The 20,200-nt window shown below is 38.2% G+C and overlaps 1 protein-coding gene across 1 annotated transcript; it reads right to left on the reverse strand.

Annotated features, from left to right (window-relative positions):
- Nucleotides 1-7,996: 7,996 nt before the first annotated feature.
- Nucleotides 7,997-13,261, reverse strand: LOC111339338 (bile acid-CoA:amino acid N-acyltransferase). The gene is made up of 2 exons (XM_022945988.2): nt 12,737-13,261; nt 7,997-9,686 (listed from the first exon to the last, which is right to left on the reverse strand). Exons 1-2 carry the CDS (start codon nt 13,218-13,220, stop codon nt 8,866-8,868), a joined length of 1,305 nt encoding a protein of 434 aa, XP_022801723.2. The 5' UTR covers nt 13,221-13,261; the 3' UTR covers nt 7,997-8,865.
- Between the last annotated feature and the right edge of the window lie 6,939 nt (nt 13,262-20,200).

Raw genomic sequence — 20,200 nt, forward strand, 5'->3', positions numbered from 1 at the left:
TTTGATGGTCATATAAATCCGCAGGAATCGAGCGTTTGGCAGCCTTTGTCAAACAAAACGTTTGAGAAAGGGTACATGGCGGATGGAACGAAAAGAGTGCCTGTAAGAGAAGGAAGAATCCGTGGAACCCTTTTTCCTCCACCAGGTGATGGACCTTTTCCCGGAGAGTAACTTCCTTTGCTCGAGCTCGTCACGCAAGGGAAAAGAAAACTGTTTTGCGTGACAAAACAGCTATGGTTTTCTAGGGTTTTTTTTTATATCAATAATTCGCCACTTATCGGGAAAGTGTCCGTGTCCTGGAGAAAGAAAAAGAGTTGCACGAATATTACCTTCTCTAATTTGAATTCTCTTCACTTTATCTGGCATGTACCACTTCTAAACAGTATTGCTAGGCTGCGAAGAGCTTGATTTCTGCGGATTTAACTGTTTCAGGGCGACATGTAAGGTTTAGTGACATCAGATTTCATTAATCGAATTCCTTTTCTCTGCCCTGATGCTGGTTTCTTGCTCCGTAACAGTCCCTTGGCTAAACCTCGGTTGTAGGATACACCCACAGACGATTCACGACAAACATCAACTTAGCCACCTGGCTTATCAGCGATGAAATGAGCGTGCGACCGTTGTCCGCTGTTCCCTACAGCTAAACACAAAAAAAGAAACGAGGAACTAAATCGCACTTGATACAATTCCTTGGCATGGGAATGTCTCATTAATGTGTTACAGAAAAAAAGCATTAATCAGGGTAAGATTATCATGATGTAATCTGGAATGATTCAAGTCGTTATACATTTATCTTAGTTATCTTGCCTATGAAAGAAGATTTAAGAGACAAAGTAAAAATATTTATGACCACAAAAATCTAGCCTCATTTTCGAAGCCTTCTCAAAATTGACCCCGGTTGAGAAAGACTGGAAACTACGTAAGGCGAAAGTCGAGGGATTTACGTAGTAAGTAGTTTGATAACAAAATGGCTGGGAGTTAGCGAATATCGCTAAAATTTTGTTGTTATTGTTTTTATGGCTACTTGCTCCTATTAAGGCGAAGCCATAATGTCCGAGATTTACCGGATATTCCTCTCTCTTTGCCTTTGTTTGTTTCGGAACATCTTCGGCGGTTCAACGCTTGGTGACGATTTTTCGGATCGCTTCGAATGCTACTCGGAATTAGTAGTACGTGACCACACTGTTTTCCGGAGCTACCTATTGTTTATTTCGGAAAACTACAAAAGGCGATAAACATCTCACAATCATTTTAGGGTGGCGTGTGAAAAAACAAAGCTGTCAGTTACAGGAATGTCTTCAACGGTGTGATCGGTGCTTCATGAAAATTAGAGGAAGCTTATTTTTTGAAGAGAGAACATTTTACCGTTGATTCAGTGAATTACGCCCAGTACATCCCAGGATAAAGGGGCTGTGACGCCACAAAATATGATAAACATCTCGAAATAATTTCAAAGTGGCGTCTCCAGCTTGGAGTTGAAAAAAGGCTTTTCCTTGCAGAAATATCTAAATAGGTTTGATCTGTACATCCTGGAAACTTTGAAGTGACCCTACTCGATGGAATTATAGGACACTAAACCTTACGGCACCGCCCTGAACTGTTTTCGCAGGAATCGAGCTCTTCGCAGCCTTTGTCAAGGAAAACGTTTGAGAAAGCGTACAAGGCAGATAAAGTGAAGAGAATTCCTGCGGGTGATGAACCTTTTCCCGTTGAGTAGCGAAAGTTTGACTTTTGTCTGAAAAAAACCCCATTAGTCCAGGCTCGAATAGTATTTTTGTCGATTAGAACTCAAAAGGAATTGATAGGGTAGCAACCGGATTCTGCTTTATAGTTTTACAGGTGTACGCAAGTGTCGTGATCTCTTAAATGTGACTACGGTGTTGGACATAAATCGTTTAGGTTTTTACCACCAATCACTCTTTGAGTGGATCGCCTCTGTGTACCCTATAGGTCGGAATTTTGAAAAAAATTTGTGCAAGAGATGGGCAGCGATCAATCTCATTTATCGCGCGCTGAAAACCTAAAAAAAATATTTCCGTGATGCAAGGTGATCTTAAAAGAGTAAAGAGATGCAAGATGTGTCTTTTTCCGATGGTTTGAGCAATTTTCATTAATGAAGCTATTCCTAAACTATCTTAGTTGTTTCATTCCCCTAACCAGGCTCCTTTCTCTCCTCTTTGTAATCCCAGACTTAAGTCTCTTTCTCGCTGAAAAAGGGTAGGACAGACGTTGGGCTAACTTTGCAATAACAGCAGAAGTTACATAGATTAAACAGTTTTAAGTAAAACTCAATTTAAAAGTGAAAAACGAGAACTTACATCATGGCTCATTTCCCATTTCGCCATGGTTTCCACACATGAATTGATTTAACGTTTTATGATGCTTTGGCATTCTTTTGGAGAGGAGAGTTAATATAGCATCTAAAATGATTTCATTCTTAAATAACTATTGATGCAATGCAAGGGTACTATTGAGGTAAAACAATACTAAACCTAAAAGACGCAAGACAGATGTGAGACAGAAAAAAATCCCCTTAACAGGCCTACCCTGGGGTATTAAGTCGCCGTAACTTTGGGCGACTTTGGGCGATTTAAGGTGACTTAAGGCGACCTAAGCAAAACTGGCGGAAAAAACATTGCAACTTTAAACGATTTAAGGAAACTTAAGGCGACTTAAGGCGACTTTGGCAACTGAAGGCGACTTAAAGTGATTTTATTTGACTGAAGTGATAAAATCGCCTTTGATCATCCTATAATGTTAAAGAACGCTATATAAGTAAATAAATAAATAAGTAAATAAATCAAAGTTAGCAACAGTCTCTCCATAAACCTTAAAGATATTTACAGAATACCTTGCAATAAACACAATAGTCATTTTGGTTAGTTGTGTACGCTCGTAAGTCACCGTAGTCAAAAATATTCAGATTTCAAACCAATTTAGCTAAAAGTAATCAGACAGAATTACCACAACAGTTATTGTTAAATTATAAAGTCAAAGCTAGACTAAGTGAATAAATAGCCAGGAAACCAATTTAGCTCAAAATGTTTAGAAAGAATTACTACAACAGTTATCGTTGAATTATACAGTCAAAGCTAGTGAATAAATAGCCACGGCCCACTTATTCAAAGGCTGATTAATCGGGGTTTCTTTATCCTTTTTGTTCAACAGCCTTTCTACAATAATTTTCTCTATTCTTTGGAGGGCATCCAATCATCAAATTGTAGACAAAACGAATTGTCCTGAATTTTCTTTTAAAGCTTTCAGATCTGAAATCGGATTTCACACTAATCCTGGGTTATCTTAACCCAGCTTTGAACAACCCGGCCCAGGAAAACATATTACGGGTTATATGCCCAACATCAAACAAACCTATCAAAAATATACATATTAAGATACACATTTTTAATTTAAAAAAAAGAGACATAATTTACATCAAACTATCAATACATTTCCCGCATAATTAACTAAAAATCAATTGATTATTTAATTATTTCACAAAGCCTCGCAAATTATAAAAATTATTATCTTGGTAAACTTGTCTCCCATATTTTTTGCCACTTGCACTGTCAATTTTGGCATGAAAGCTTGACAAGTCGCATGCCTTCCAACGGCATCCAAAATTGCTCGGTCCTTTTTAGCGACCCAACCACTTTGTTGTTCTCCTGCCTCAGTTTGACAAAACACTCCAATACCATACTGAGAACCACCTGCTAAGGTCTTTCTCCGCTGTTAATGGGGTCAGCAAGACGTTCTAAGCATTCAAGTTTTATCTTTAGCCTGGTGGCACTATTACAGGTTTAAAAGCATTTATTGTTACCTCACAACTGTCCAAAGACTAACGAGTCACGACGAAATTCTCCAAGGGATAACTGGTTCTCTGGTCTCCGCCATTTTAATTATCCCAGCAACCTTTGCGTCGCTAACTACTTTTTATGCTTCGAAGTTAGGAACGGGACGACATTATAGGGTTTCTCTCGCCAAGTATGCCCATAGCATCTGCTATTACCAAAACATTTCCTTAACTATACATCGAATTTACTATTTCTTTCCGCAATGCAAGCAGGTAACCAATCAATAGACACAAGGTGGACTTTTTCGGTGGGTACGGATTGGAAAGAATGCAGGCCATAATGATAATGTGCTCCTCGAGGGAAGAGCACGAGCGTGGTGTTTTCATGGAAGCGGTCGCCCAGTTTAGCTTTCAGAGTAAATTTATTAAAATTTCTTTGATGATTTTTTTTTTGTTGCACAAATAAATTAATTATCTCACTGTACGCTTTTCAGCAGGCTCGCGTGCGTGTTGTTACGGCTCACCTGCACTTTAGTCACGAGACAAAACTTATGTCACGTGATCATATATTTCTAGCAGACATGTTCGTTGTGAAAGGCTTTTCTTGGCTCAGAAGTAGTTCATGTATGTTGATCATCAAACTGACGAAGAAGAAATGTACAAAAAGACTATCAAAGTCTCAGGATAGATAAATATTTACGCCTTTAGTAGGTTCGTTGAGCTACAAAGTTGAAATGTTTTCAGTTGGTCGAATACCATGGTGGAACTACCTAGTACAGATCAATAAGTTTATGCTGGAGAAATGGCCCACTTTTGTCATTCTTTTACTCTGGGTAAGTTAAGTGGATAAAATTTAGCTTCTTTTAAGTTTAGTTGACTTTTCATAAAGTTATTTATACTGCACAAGGTATAAGTGAGTGGCAAGAATTCAGCCTTTCTCCAGAATACCTTTCTATCGTTTAAACTTGATGATCTGATACTGTAGGTTTTTTGTGATTCAATATTTATTATATCCTGATGATAATAAACAGTGTCTTGGATTTCATGATGAAAAAGTTGCTAAAAGGGTTGACAGAAATTTTTTTGAAACGAATAGCTGTTTCAGTAAGAAAATGGAAGAGTATACACTCATATTTCCTCAGCAATCTAGAAAGCGTTCGTAATTAAACAGTCCTTTACACTCAAGTTATCAATGCTGTGGCAATAGGGACATGTTTTCCTTGTGCCCCTACCATTTTAGAAGGTGAGGAAGGAGGCGGGGGCACTTATTCTAGGAGGGGACGCTTGTTTGATATCATGGACAAAAGCGTGGGAGCTTCCTCGAAGAAATTCAGTATGTCGTTTTACTTTAAAATGAAATGCATGGAAAAAATAAAACTTTTAGCGGTATGCGATAGCCTCCGGCCATTTCTTAGCAAGCTATATACTATGTATATCCCTTGACTATCGGCTTACGTAGTTTCCAGTCTTTCATGGCCGGAGCCAATTTTGATGCTTTACAGTGCTTTAGTGCTTTACTGCGAAGGATCGTTCTCATATACGTCTCATAACCGCAGTTCACACATATGTTTCATATGTTTGTTGTTGTTTGATTTATCATCTACGGGTTTATATCGAATTAATTTGATGGCCTGCTCCCAGTTGGCTTGTTAGCTCAATTGGTAGAGCGCTGCACTAGTATCGCAGAGGTCAGTGGTTCGAATCGCGTACAGGCCTGAAATTTTTTTCAGGTCTGATTTTCACTATTGCTCTAATAGTGCTTTACTGCGAAGGATCGTTCTCATATACGTCTCATAACCGCAGTTCACACATATGTTTCATATGTTTGTTGTTGTTTGATGCTTTACTTGTTTATTGAAACGCTAAACTAAACAATTTGACTATACTAAGTAAAGCGCACCGGTGCTTTAAAAATCCAAACTAAACTAAAAAACCCAAGGAAATAAAAAGATGAAAATAAAAATATCGAACCTCAGCATCAGTTCCAGCTCAAAGCAAACTTTTCGCTCAAGTTCAAGTTGAAATTAAAGATTTCTGCGCGACTGAATTCATTGGATGAGGGGCTCAATGAGGTAATGGCTTGTACGGCTAAAAGGAAGAAATTTGCTTTTATGTAGCTCAAAACTTGTGTAAAAGTATCTTCCGGAAACTGTAGTAACTAACTCAAACACTTGTAGCAAAACTGTCATATTCGAATTTTTGTCGTAAACAAATCTTTGGCCTTCCCTCGCCCATCCCCTTCGTTTAGGAAATTGTTTAGGAATACCACTTGAGTTTTACAGATGTTGAAATACTTTGTTGTGCTTGAACAACGCTTGTAAATTCGCAAACCAAAAACACACACACACAAACACATGCACATACGAAAAAAAAAAAAAAAAAAACTCATACAGGAATCGAGAGTTACAATATGCTTCTGGTTCTTTTAGTTATCCCCCTCACTAAAAGTTTCTCTTCTTTACGTGGGCTTATGCTGCTGCTTTTAGACAATTATAATCCACACATTATTGTAAAAACTAACAGTTTGTTTAGTACTTACTTCCGATATCACACACCTAATATTGGAATAAAGAGGAGATAGAAAGATATAGATCATAAACTGGTTATGCCGGAGTTTCACACTAGAATCTTAGAAAAATTCCACTAATAACATGTCGACAAAAATTAACCACAGAAGAATGGCAATGACTGATTGATAAGGATAGAAAAGATAACAATAACGATGATGATAAGGACGATTATAATATGAATTGCGAGTAAAAACTTAGTAGAGGTAGTCAAATTAAAAAAAGTCAGAAAAATTGATATCTATTACCGCTGCTCATGGGGCTATTCACCAGCCAGGAGGTCCGTATTGGGAAAAACTGTGCCCGAGGTCTTGGTACTCAAGACAGAGGGCACAGTTTTTCCCAATACGGACCGACCTATGCTGGTGAATAACATTTTTTTTTTCTAACAATTAACAAAATGATTGCCATAAGAACCCGAATGATTTAGGGCTATAATTACGAGTTTAATTACGGGAAAATCCTCCATAACGATAACAATTTGTTAGCGAGTAGATGATAAAGAATACAGACGTTATTCAAATTAAAGAGAAAGCTATCACGGAAATATTTTTAATTTGTAAATGTAACTGAAAAAGCTTCGGAGCAAACTTTGAAACATTTTTGACAGGTAACTGTCACCATGTCACACCTGTCAACTGAAGAATAAAAAAAAGCGTACGCTTTTCAATAAACAACAGTTCTGGTGTGACAAACACACACGAGTTAAATGACAATGCGGCGACCTTCTCGTAAAAAAAAAAAAAAAAAAAAACACTCAGAGATCTTACAGAAAGTATTGTTTATTTCCAACGACGATTAATTTTCGAAGATTTCCCTCTGTACCGTCTGAAGATGTCACGCAAAGTCAATCTGTAAGTGAATGCAAATGTGTGTTCTGAGTTGTTAGTCTGTTTGTTCGTTTTCTGCAATGGTGTGTGTAAATCCACAGGCTTATCATCTTAAATATCCGTGGTTTCGGGTTTCTATGGTAATGGGTCCTGTAGCATTTACATAGCCGTTATAAATGTAGTTCAAATATATTGCCTCTAGAATTTGCCCCTAGGAGTCAGTCTGCGTTTCAGTTATCGAATTTCGGACCCAGCCACCCTACCCGATGAACAAAAAATGTGAAAAACTGTATTCCCTGTCGGGGCCCCAAAGGTACTACTTTGTACTTCCGGCGGATGTCGTAAGCCAAGATCGACCAATAAGAATCGAGATAGTTTTTGTAAACATTCTCAGGCAAACCCATCGAGTGTTAGATATGTAAGTTTGAATTTGCTTTAATGGTTATTAACGCATGTTTGGAATTCCTTTGAGTACCCCTCATGTCCGGATTCCCAGAAGGGCTCCAAATCTACGAATTTGCGTTCCATTTTCTCGTAAACCGTTGAATGGAATGATTCAAAACCGAGTCACCGTAACAACTGGATAATCCTTCTGTGGCCTGTTGAATTTCGGTGGGAAAACAAGACCTAGAAGGTAAAACATATCTGTCTCGAGTACGAGGTGGTGTGCCGGATCTGGATGCCTAAGCTGCCTGCCTTGTCGCATTTCTTTTAAACTATGGAGAGCAAGCTGAGTTAACCGCCGAACTTTGAAAGCCCCAAACGAGCGATTTTGAGGCTTTCTGGCAGAAAAAACACTTCCAAACAAGTAATGAACTATTGAGCTTTATTCTGAGATGATTTTTTTTTTGAAGACTGACTACTAGGGACAAATTCTAGAGGCAATATATTTGAACTACATTTATAACAGCTATGTAAATGCCACAGGACCCATTACCATAAAAACCCGAAACCAAGGATATTTAAGATGGTAAGCCTGTGGTAAATCTGTCTTTCTTCGACAAAAAAGCTTAAGTCAGTGAGACTCTTTCCAGCTAGACATAAGGGGATTTAATGCGACTTTTATTTATCAAATTCTTCCGGTTCCTGATGAGAAATTGATGGAAGAAATGTCCAAATTCAAGGGATTTGCAAGAATAGGCGAAAGTGTATTTAGAGAAGAACTCAAATACTTCGCACAACGTTTCAAAAACGAACAGATTGTGTTGAAGAATTCAGATATTAACGAATGAGAGTCACATTGATTAACGTAATTGTTAGCCTGCAACCACCTCTCGTTGTAACTTTCTGAGTTACTTTTTGTGAAGGATTATTAACGAAGCTTGATGTTCTGCAAAGTGAATCGAGCGAAACGGATACCGCCCGCTGTGAGCGGGCCGGATAGGGAGAATACTGCCCGCTCTCGGAACCAATCAGATTGCAGGATTTGTAGAATACCGCCCTCTCACGAACTGAGAAAAAAAATTCTCATATTAGAGGGCATTTCGACAAATTTGGCTACGATACTAGTTTATCATTTTCAATTCTGTTTAAAGTGTTGCTCAGATACGATTCAGATACCTTACAGGCACCTTTAAAAATCCCGAAGGCCTATTTTAAAGCTATTCTTTGGTAGAATTAGTCAGTAAATAGTGTAAATATCCCTTCTCGATACAGGTACGCGAGTTAGTTTAGCACTTCAGTATTCTTCATCCTCACTCTCTGTGTCTTGTTGGAGATGTTTTCGCAGAAATTGCAAAATCTTTGACCAGGAGTCTTCTTGTGCTCTGGCATGTGCACCAGTCTCCCCTCCCCACGCTATGTAAGAGTCACCACCCAAATCTTTAGAAGATTTGTTGTAAGAGGAATCACAAAGAGGGGAGTAAGGTGGCTCGATGAGATGTCCTGCTTGGGGATAATGCAGATTAGTGCACAAATGCTCTTTTCCATTCTCCTTCAAGCGATCAACAATGAACTTTACCGCAAATTCGGCGGGGATGTTCAAGTCGTCAGTTCCAGAAACCAGCATCACTGGGCAATTGATGTTCTCAACTGGTGTTATAGCTGAGTATTTGGAGACTGTTGGATTCATGCCGTCGATGTCAGTTGATAGAGCAAAACGCCAGATGCTACCTTTCTCTGAAGACAACACTTCGCTAGTGTTAAGGGGGATCATATCAGAGACTCTCCCTTTTAATTGGAAAGGGTGATGGTAGGCGATTACCAAAGGTGAAATAGCAACAATGGCCTTTATTGCTGCGATCTGATAGCTTGCCATCAACAGCGCAATCCATGACCCATAACAAATGGTGTGCATGCCTATACCATGTGGAAGGACTTTAGGGTGACTTACAAGCCAGTTAGCAGCTTCTTGAAAGTAATCCAAGTTTATTGAAGATGGAGACAATGGTTGATCATAATCAATGTAGGCTAACGCAAGAGTAGCGAATCCATGAGATGCCAACAGCGAAGCCTTAAATTCCACTAATCCACCTATAGTACCGAGCAGATCTATCACTCCTGCAAAGATAACATTGACTAACTCAGTTCAAGATATGTCAAATATCAGCAGCGAAAATCGTATGATTGTAAGACTGATTGTAAGACTGATTGTAAGACTTAAGAAGACTAAAGAAAGGCGGCAAAAACTATGAGACGCTCACCAACTTTAAACAGCTCAAAATGTCGGATGCGCGATAGCAAGTTCCTTCACGAGCGTCTTGATAACATATCTAGAAGGGTGCTGTTAGCTGCTTTGTAACCTTGTTAGCTTAAAGTTTATTCCAATATACTTCCTGCCGGGAACCAGCCCTGACGAAACGTTCGACATGTCTTAGAAAGAAATTGAAACGCTCAATACAGACCTCGATCTTATACGGATCACTCAGTTTTGTTAAGTATTAGATTTTAAGAGGATTGTCAAATCAACACACGATTTAACTGAATTTACAGTCAAGAAGAAATGAGACATATTCACACTGAACCAATATTGAAACTAAGTTTTTTAGGCTAAAAATTACACTAATGGCTTTCAAAGTTTTGGTGTGTATAACATGAGTGAAACCCTCCAACATTATTGCATTGAAAACAAGACAGCTAAATGACAATAGTATTTGAAATACTTCCAAAATTACACTAATGGCTTTCAAAGTTTAAGTGTGTATAACATGAGTGAAACCCTCAGACAAACATTATTGATCATTATTGTATTGAAAAAAAGACAGCTGAATGACAATAGTACTTGAAATACTTCCAAAATTACACTAATGGCTTTCAAAGTTTTGGTGTGTATAACATGAGTGAAACCCTCCAACATTATTGCATTGAAAACAAGACAGCTAAATGACAATAGTATTTGAAATACTTCCAAAATTACACTAATGGCTTTCAAAGTTTAGGTGTGTATAACATGAGTGAAACCCTCAGACAAACATTATTGTATTGAAAACAAGACACCTGAATGACAATAGTATTTGAAATACTTCCAAAATTACACTAATGGCTTTCAAAGTTTTGGTGTGTATAACATGAGTGAAACCCTCAGGCAAACATTATTGTATTGAAAACAACACAGCTGAATGACAATAGTAGTTGAAATACTTCCAAGTTTATCGTGCAAAATTGATTCAAGCCATGTGTGAGCAATTCCTCTAGTAGTAAAAGAGCCCAAGGGGTAGATAATCAGGTAATAATTTCTGGAAGTTTTTGAGGCTGAAGAATAGGGTACGGACGCGTGTACCGCAATTCTCATCAGCTTTAGACTTCACCTCGTTTGCAAAGCCTTGACTCAAGCAACCTCTATGCAAACCACAAGAATACAAATTGACGTCAATGTGTTGATTTGTTTGTCGCACAAATCATCTTACTCCAAGGTTTTCAACTTTTCGCTGCTGGGCTCTTTATGCAGCTTCTTAAGAAAAAACTAAATGGCATTAAGATTGGCGTCAACAGATATGATCAAATTCGTCCTCAATTGTCAAGTTGTTCAAAATAAAGCTACTCAAGAAACAGACAAGTGAAGACGTAAAACGTCCGCACCCTAAAATAAACTTACGCCGACCCAGGTCATCGAATACGATGTTTCTGATTTTTCGTGGGAAAATGACATAAATGAGATAAATAACATCTACCTGTTGTCTCATTTCAAGAGCCCTAGCAAAGTGGTGAACTACTTGGGTTAATTGAGACACGGTTGATCTCCTATCAGCCTGGCAAAAAGCTATGTTATCATTGCGTAATATAAAGGTATATATTACCAAAGATCTCAGTACTAAACTTGCCTTTCCAATAATTTAGAAAGTGCATCAAAAAGTGAAATACCCCGATAATTAGACACTAGAGGTCTAGAGACTTTTTAAAGCAAATTTTCGTGTAATGTGCTAGGAATGCTCGTACGGCATATATAAAAAAAGAATTCTATTTTAGAGCTTTGATTTCTTTAATTCTATTAATATTCATTTCGTTGTGTTGGATGATGATGTAGGACGTCAATAGCAAATTCCTTCACGAGCGTCTTGGTAACATTATTTTTAGAAGGTTGCTGTTAGCTAATTTGTGACCTTGTTAGCCTAGAGTTTGTTTCAATAACGTCAATGATAATTGAAATATTACCAGAGGCTACAACAAATCTTAACAATACACACTAGTGTTAAGAGAGATTTTTTTTCTGTCTCTCGTGCGTCTCACGTCTTTCAGGTTTAGTTTTGTTTTACCTCAATAGTATCCTTCCATTGCATCAATAGTTTTCAAGAATGAAATACTTTTAGATGCTATGTTAACACTCCTTTCCAACAGAAAGCCAAAGCATCAGGCAATGTAAAATCAACTGATGCGCGGAAACCATGGCCAAAGGGGAAATGAGCCACGATGTAAGGGTCTCGTTTCTTTTAAGTGATGTTTCCTTGTGACTGTTTCCTTTATGTAAATTCTGCTGTTATCGCGAAATTAGCCCAACGTCTGTGCTGCCCTTTTTCAGCGAGAAAGAGAATTTCTGCTATGAGAGTTAAGGTTGGGATTACAAAGAGAAGAAAAATGAGCCTCGTAAGGAGACTGAAACAACTAAGATAGTTTAGGAATACCTTCGTTAATGAAAGTTATTAAAACTATTGAAAACACTACATCTTACATCTCTTTATTCTTTCAAGATTACCTTGCGTCACGGAAAGATTTTTTTTTTAGGTTTCCAGCGCATGATAAATGCAATTTATCTCTGTCGATCTGTTAAAATAGCTGAGCACAAAGTGTTTTCAAAATTCCGACCTGTAGGATGCACAGAGGCAATCCATCGAAAGAGTGATTCGTGGTAAAAACCTGAACGATTTACGTCCGACACCGTAGTCACATTTAAGAGATCACGAAACATGCGTACACCTATAAAACCCAAAAGAGGATTCCGTTGCTACCCAGTGAATTCCTTTTTTTGTTAAAACCATTGAAAAACACTACATCTTGCATCTCTTTATTCTTTCAATATCACCATGCATCACGGAAAGATTTTATGGGGGGTTTCCAGCGCGCGATAAATGACTAACGAGGTTTTTTAGAATAAATGTCAAACTTTCGCTACTCACCTGGAAAAGGTCCATCATCCGGAGGAATAAAAAGGGTTCCATGGATTCTTCCTTCTCTCACAGGAATTCTCTTCACTCCATCCGCCATGTATCCTTTCTCAAACGTTTTGCTTGACAATGACACCAAAGAGCTTGATTCCTGCGGATTTATGTGACCATCAAAACAGTTTAGGGCGATATTGTAAGGCTTAGTGACATCAAATTTCATCAGTCGAATTCCTTTTCTCTGCCCTGGTGCTGGTTTCATGCTCCATAACAGTCCCATGGCTGAGACTCCGTTGTAGGATCCACCCACAGACGGGTCACGACAAACATCAACCTGGCCATGTTTATCAGCGATGAAGTGGGCGTGCGACTCAAATATTTGCCCTCTATCTCCAACAACTCGTGCCCCTAGCGTAATCTTCTGCATCGATTTGAGTCGGGATACGTTTATCTTGGTTATTTTGTCAACGAGTGAGAATTTCGGCCACAAGGTAAGCATCTTCTTTGAAATTAAGAACAGAATTTCCTGAGATGCTCTGCGTCCACGACCTTTGAATAAAATGAGTTCTCTTACATTCTTCCTATTGAATTTATGGGTAGACGGTAATTTAATTAACAAAGACTATTTAAATGTAGATAGGATGAAACAGACAGATAACTAAAGCCATAAAAGTATGCGCATATTGGACGGGTGGAAGGTTTGGGACGAGTGACAAATGGGGGTGGGGGGGGTAGATAAACCACCTGCCCAGATTGCTTGACATCTCCGACATGTCACACTTGACGGACCAATCAAATGGAATGAAATGGAACCCTTAATTCGTCTAAACTGACAAGCGTATCATGTACTAAAACAGAATACTCACGATCGAGGCTGGAACGGCGCAGTGATACACCAAATAAAGCAGTTAAAAAAAATTTAAATCCAAAGGAAATTTGCAAAACGAGGAATGCAGAATTTGAAAAATAGGGCTGGTACTCCGATATGGGAAAATAAGTTACTTATCAACGGTAAAATGTATTTTTTGATCCCCAAAAGAAAAATACAATGGCCCCGACTTTCACGACTTTGCGAACAAAACTTTGTATAAGTTATGTGCCGTGTACTGAGCTTGATTTTCAGTTGACACATTCATATGAGTTATCAAACAGAACTTGCAAGCCATGTGTTAGAAATTTTAGAAGCGGATAATTGATTTTTTAAATTGCTTGAGTTGGCCGAAGACAAGCCTAAAACTTACAACGATCGTGGTCCGCCACACCGTGATTAACTTTGCGAAGAAGCGACAAGTCAATTGGCTCACACAATCTCGTCTGAAAGAACGAAAACGAAATTTTGCAGAAAACCAAGCGCAGCTCAGAGTTCAATCAATTTCGGGCAAAAAGGAAAAAGAGGCCTCGATTTCAGCGCACATGAACATAGTGGAGCTTGTCAACAAACCGGCCGCCACTCAGGTAAATTTTGCAGTTATTTACTTAAATGAAATGTGGAAAGCCGCATCATTTTTCTCAGAAGAATCATTGAGCGAGTAATTTTTGGTTCGAAGTGGAGGTATTTCTCTTTTAATTCACATAGCTAGGTATTGCCGAACAGGAAATTATATCTCAGCTGATTTGGTCCAAAAAACGGGTACAGATATTGAACTGTATGCACAAAAACCGGATAACGATTCAGAAAGAGCCGCAGCAATCTTTTGGGGACTTTAAGCAGTCAGGACGGCAACGCCACGAAAGACGTCGATTAAAAAATGAGTTTCTACTTTTGATTATAATTTCGAAAATGGCTGAATGTGTTTACCGTCTCATAGGGCGCCAGACCTCAAACTCCAACATAACGCATAAAAGTAGCGTTGAGTTCCAAATGTAAATTAAAATAACTTGCCGCCGCGGTTTCGTAAGATCTCTGTTTTTACAAATAAAAATCTTTCGGCGAAAGTTTTCTCTTTAATTTGAATAACATTTGTTTTCTTTATAACTCACTCGCAATCAAATTGTTAAGTTCAAGGAGGATATTCCCGTAATTAAACTCGTAATTGTAGCCCTAAATCCTTCGGGTTATTCAAATTAAATTTGAATAACATTTGTTTTCTTTATAACTCACTCGCTATCAAATTGTTAAGTTCAAGGAGGATATTCCCGTAATTAAACTCGTAATTGTAGCCCTAAATCATTCGGGGTCTTCAAATTAAAGAGAAAACTTTCTACGAAAGATTTTTATTTGTAAAGGTAGTTAAAAGGCTTCCGAACAAATTTTCAAACATTTTTTGGAAAAGTAACTGTCACGATGTGACACCTGTCAATTGAAGCATACCCATTTGAAGAAACAGCAGTACTTGTGTGACAAACACACACGAGTTAACTGATCATGCGACGATTTTCTCGTAAAGAGAAAAACAGAGATCTTACGAAAAGTATTTTTTATTTCCAACGACGATTAATCTTGGAAGATTTACCTCTGTTCCGTTTTAAAATGTCACGGAAAGTCAAATTGTAAGTGAATGCAAATATGTTTTGGAGTCGTCAGTCTGCTTGTTTGTTTTCTGGAACGGCGTGTGTAAATCGGTTATTCTTCCACCGAAAAGCTGAAGTCAATGAGACTCTTTCTACCTAGACACAAGGAGATTTAATGCGACTTTTATTCATCGAATTTATGCGTTTCTGCCGTGAAATTCACAACGAAAGTGTATTTTAGGATTTTGAACTGGTGCTGAATAAAATTCTTTCTTAGCCTAAACTTATTACTTCGTTTGTATCTGTGCATGTCAAACCCATGTGTAGCTTAAAGGTCAAACAGGGATTCACTAAATTGGTCACTCACTAAATTGGCTCGCCATTAAGTCTTGTGATCGCCTTCGTATGAAATTGTTTTTTTGTTGTTGTTGTTGTTAAGTCCGCGTTTACTAGTCCGCGTTTTATTAGTCCGCGTTGTACTAGTCCGCGTTGTACTAGTCCGCGTTGTACTAGTCCGCGTTTTACTACTCCGCGTTTTACTAGTCCTCGTTTTGCTAGTCCGCGTTTTACTAGTCTGCGTTTTATTAGTCCAGCCCAGTCCAGTCCAGTCTACGAAATACCATATGCCGTACGATTTTTATTCACAAGTTGTGTAAAACAAACTCACTCGCTCCGCTCGTTCGTTTGTTTTACACAAAGAGTGTATAAAAATCGTACAAGCGAACTAACTATGAAATAACTTATTTATTATATACATACCGAGATTCATAAGCAAACAGAACTCAGAGATAAACATATCTTTATTTTCTTACAAAGGAAAGCAACGCGCGGTCAAGCCGCTGTTCGGGAGTTGCACTGAAATGGCTTCCTTGTAAAATACTTCTTTACATCTAAATTATCAAGCGAAAATGCCGTTAAAATGCAGAACTAGGTAGAATCAATTAAGAAATCCTGAAAATATGTCGAAATAGTTCTATGGAAGTTCAAAATTTGAAATAAAGAAGTGAAAACCCGAGACTTAATATTTTTGTTTTTGTTTCGCCTTTCAAAACAAGAAATTCGTGGAACAGAGCGACATCGTGTTTGGTCTTTTTCCTAGTGTTTTCATTTTCCTGTCCGTCTATGAACTCTTCTACTGATGAATCTAGGCTCTGAAAACGGTTAGTCTGATTTGAAGCCATCTTTCTAAGGAAAAATGCGCCTAAGCTCTTAGAAATGTGCAATTTGTCAGTCAAGAAGAGCGGCGAGCGAGCGAGCGACACGGTTTTGTTCACTTGTGAAAATAATGATATAGCCAATCAGAGCGTCGATACGTCCTTTTTCACCAGTGAAAAAAAATCGTATGACCAATCAGCTGGCTCCTCTAGCGCGAAGAGACTATTTTTATCGCGATGCTTTTTGGCGCGTAAATCTCTTTATGTATATAATAAAAGTATTTATCTTTTCATCTGCAAACGAGTGATATAGAAAGAGAAGTAAATAAAATTTGTCATTTTGGTAACAGTTTTGAATGACATTCACCAAGTATTGACTTTAATACTGCTGCAATACTTTACTGAATATGAATATATGAATATAGTTTATAGCTGACCACTTGCAGCCCAGAGGATGAATTACGGGTGCAGTGTAAGGTTGAGAACAGACGTCAGCATATCAGGCGCCTCTGGCAGCCGCTTCAGTCTATCGATCTCACCTTCCCACCCATCCCATCCCAGGGGAGGACATCCATCACACAGCAATCTCGTGTGTGGGAAATTAACGTCTCCTATCCCAACCCTGCAGGAGACGGGACCCCCATTTAATCCTCCCTATCCGAGAAGACTAGAATATCTAACTATTTCTTGATGTTATAGAAAGGTAGCAAATTCTTCTCAATTATTTTAAGACCTTGAGTGTTGGTCCGGCCGGGGCTCGAACCCTCGACCTCCCGCACAACAGTCCAGCGCACTATCCATTGAGCTTACCGGGAGGCGGTTATTCTGCTTCAACAGTGCATATAAACTCACAAACCAAACACTCACACACAAAAATACTCATATAGGAAACCGAGAGTTACAACACGGTTCTCGTTCTTATAGTTGTCTTCCTCACAAACAGCTTCTCTTCTCACGTGTGTCTATAATGCTGCTTTAACAAAATTATAATCCACATATTATTGTCAAAACTAGCCGCAATTCCTTTAGTACTTACTTCCACTACCAGACGCCTATTATTTCAATGAAGACGAGACAGAGATGATAACCTGGTTATGGTCTACTCTCTACGAGCGTCTTGGTAACATTTCTAGAAGTTTGCTGTTAGTTGCTTTAATTTGTAACCTTGTTAGTTTAAAGTTTATTCCAGTATCGGCTCCCCGCCGGGAATCAGCTCTGAGGATACGTTCGACATACTTTAGAAAGAAATAAAACGCTCAATACAGACCTCGATCTTACATGGATCACTCAGTTTTATTAGAGATTGGATTTTAGTAGGATTGTCAAATCAACACAAGATTTAATTGAATTTACACTCACGAGGAAATGAAGCATATTCACGTTTAACAAATATTGGAACTAAGTCTTTTTGGGCTAAAAATTAAACTAGTGGCTTTCAAAATTTTGTTGTGTATTCCATGAGTGAAACCCTCCAGCATTGTTGTATTGAAAACAAGAGAACTGAATGACAACAGTATTTGAAATACTTCCAAGTTTCTCATGCAAAATTGATTCAAGTCCTGTGTGAGGAATTCCTCTAGTAGTAAAAGAGAATAGTAAAAGAGCCCAATTAAGTGGAAGTTTGAGGCTGAAGAATAGAGTACAGACGCTTGTACCGGAATTCTCATCAACTTTAGACTTCACCTCGTTCGCAAAGCCTTGTCTCAATCAGCCTCTATGCAAACCACAAGAATACAAATTGACGTCAATGCGTTGATTTGTTTGTCGCACAAATCATCTTTCTCCAAGGTTTTCAACTTTTCGCCGCTAGGCTCTTTATGCAGCTTCTTTAAAAAATTAAATGGCATTAAGATTGGCGTCAACAGACGTGATCGAAACAGTCCTTGATTGTCAAGTTGTTCAAAATAAAGCTTCTCGAGAAACAGACAAGTGATTACTTAAAACGTTTGCACCCTAAATTATACTGACGCCGACACACGAGGTCATCGAATATGATGTTTCTGATTTTAACAAATTAATTGTAACTGTAAACTACTGCATTTCTGGAAAACCTTCTCAGTTTCCTTTTTGTTTATGTTTGCTATGTATTTCATCTTGATTAAGTTTAAGCAAAAAAAAAAAAAACCTTCCAAGAAATTAAGACGAGTTTCAAAATTTGCATGAACTATCCTAAGCTTTAACTTTCACGTCGTAGATTGCCTAGTTTCTTGCGCCCATATTCTCACTTCACAAGCATTTTGGATTTGACTGTTAGAGGCCTTCTATTCCCTGCTCTGTGCTTTCAAAATATTATCTTTGTGACACTAGTGTGCCAATTCCCCTTCGTCTGGGAAAATGTCTAAGAAAACCGTTTGAGTTTGACAAATATTGAAACACCAGCGAAAATATCGCATTAAATCTTTATTCTTTGATACAATTTCCAAATTAATTACATTGAACAAGTCAATTCAATTGATTTGAGGACAACTTAAAACAGAATACAAGATTCATTTAAATAAGCGGGCCGCCCTGATTATTTACAAATCAATATTTTACAGAAGTTTGTTACAAGGGCGAAACGATACCTAGTTAAAAATGTCTAAATCATGTATGTTCTTATACATTAAAAAATGAATACTAAACCATGGATTACCCTTCGATGTTGTGAAGGTGGTAAATTTAATTTACTAAGGCACTCGTATTCAATATATTCCTTGCCGAGAATGAATCTCCTGGCCCTGCGTTGGATTTGTTCTAAGTTAGCAATATTTATTTTTGTGTAGGGTGACCCACACTACGCAGCTGACAATATATTCCAAACGTGATCTTGATACTAAGGCACTCAAGCTTAAACAATTTTTTTTTGAGGGAAAATGACATGAATGAGATAAATGACATCCGCCTGTTGTCTCATTTCAAGAGCCTTTACGAATAGGCGAACTACTTTTAGCTTAGGTTAATTGAGACACAGTTGATCTGATCTACGTGGCAAAAAGCTATGCTGTCATTGCATAATATAAGGGAATATACTACCTAAGATCTCAATACAAATTGCCTTTCTAATAATTTAGAAAGCACATCAAGAGGTGAAATGCCCCGATAGTTAGACAACAGAGACCTAGAGACTTTTTAAAGAAAATTTTCTTGTAATATGCATTTCGTGTCGGAATGCTCCTGCGGCATATAACAAAGAGCATTCTATTTTAGAGCTTTGATTTCTTTAAATCTATTAATATTCATTTCGTTGGGTTGGATGATTTTGTATGAGGTCAAAGATAGTTAGAGGATAGAACACACCTTAACAGCAACCACTAATGTTAAGAGGCCTACTCTGGAACCGTAAGTTGTCTTAAGTCGCCTTAAGTCGCCTTAAGTCACCTTAAGTTGCCTTAAGTCGCTATTGGTTACACAATGTTATGAGGGTTCCACCCTAATCACAATTGACCCCATTCACTACGGTCTAATCATAAGGATCAGAGGAGGAGGCATGGTGGCTCAATGGTTGGTGTACTGGACTCGACATCAGTCCAGTTTTGGTGTCTAGTGTTGGGGTATTTCATTACGTTCTTGGGCAAGATACTGTAAGCTCAAAGTGCCTCACTTTTTCCAGGCGTAAATATGAGTACTGGTTGGCAGGGGGGGAAGGTAACCCTGCAATGGACTATGAATTTAATTATTGTCATTGTGAGGTGGGCAATGGCTTCCATATACCTAGAAATCCCATTTGAAAATAGGCATGCACCTGTCTAGCCCCTATGCTGACGTGGGTAACTCCTACATGTAGACAATACTGATGTAGGAAATATGACAATGCATACAGCGAATGCAAATATGGCGTGCAATTTGAATTGCCATTGTTCTGGACTCACTAGCCTCGTCTTCACGTGGAAACACA

Source organism: Stylophora pistillata, chromosome 3 (assembly GCF_964205215.1).
Source record: "Stylophora pistillata chromosome 3, jaStyPist1.2, whole genome shotgun sequence".
In the NCBI taxonomy this organism is placed as follows: Eukaryota; Metazoa; Cnidaria; class Anthozoa; order Scleractinia; family Pocilloporidae; genus Stylophora; species Stylophora pistillata.

Coding starts and splice junctions, on each gene's coding strand:
- LOC111339338 (XM_022945988.2), bottom strand. CDS start 13,220: ATGCTTACCTTGTGGCCGAAATTCTCACTCGTTGACAAAATAACCAAG. Junction 9,687..12,736: donor GGATGATGGACCTTTTCCAG/GTGAGTAGCGAA, acceptor TTATCTTTGCAG/GAGTGATAGATCTGCTCGGT.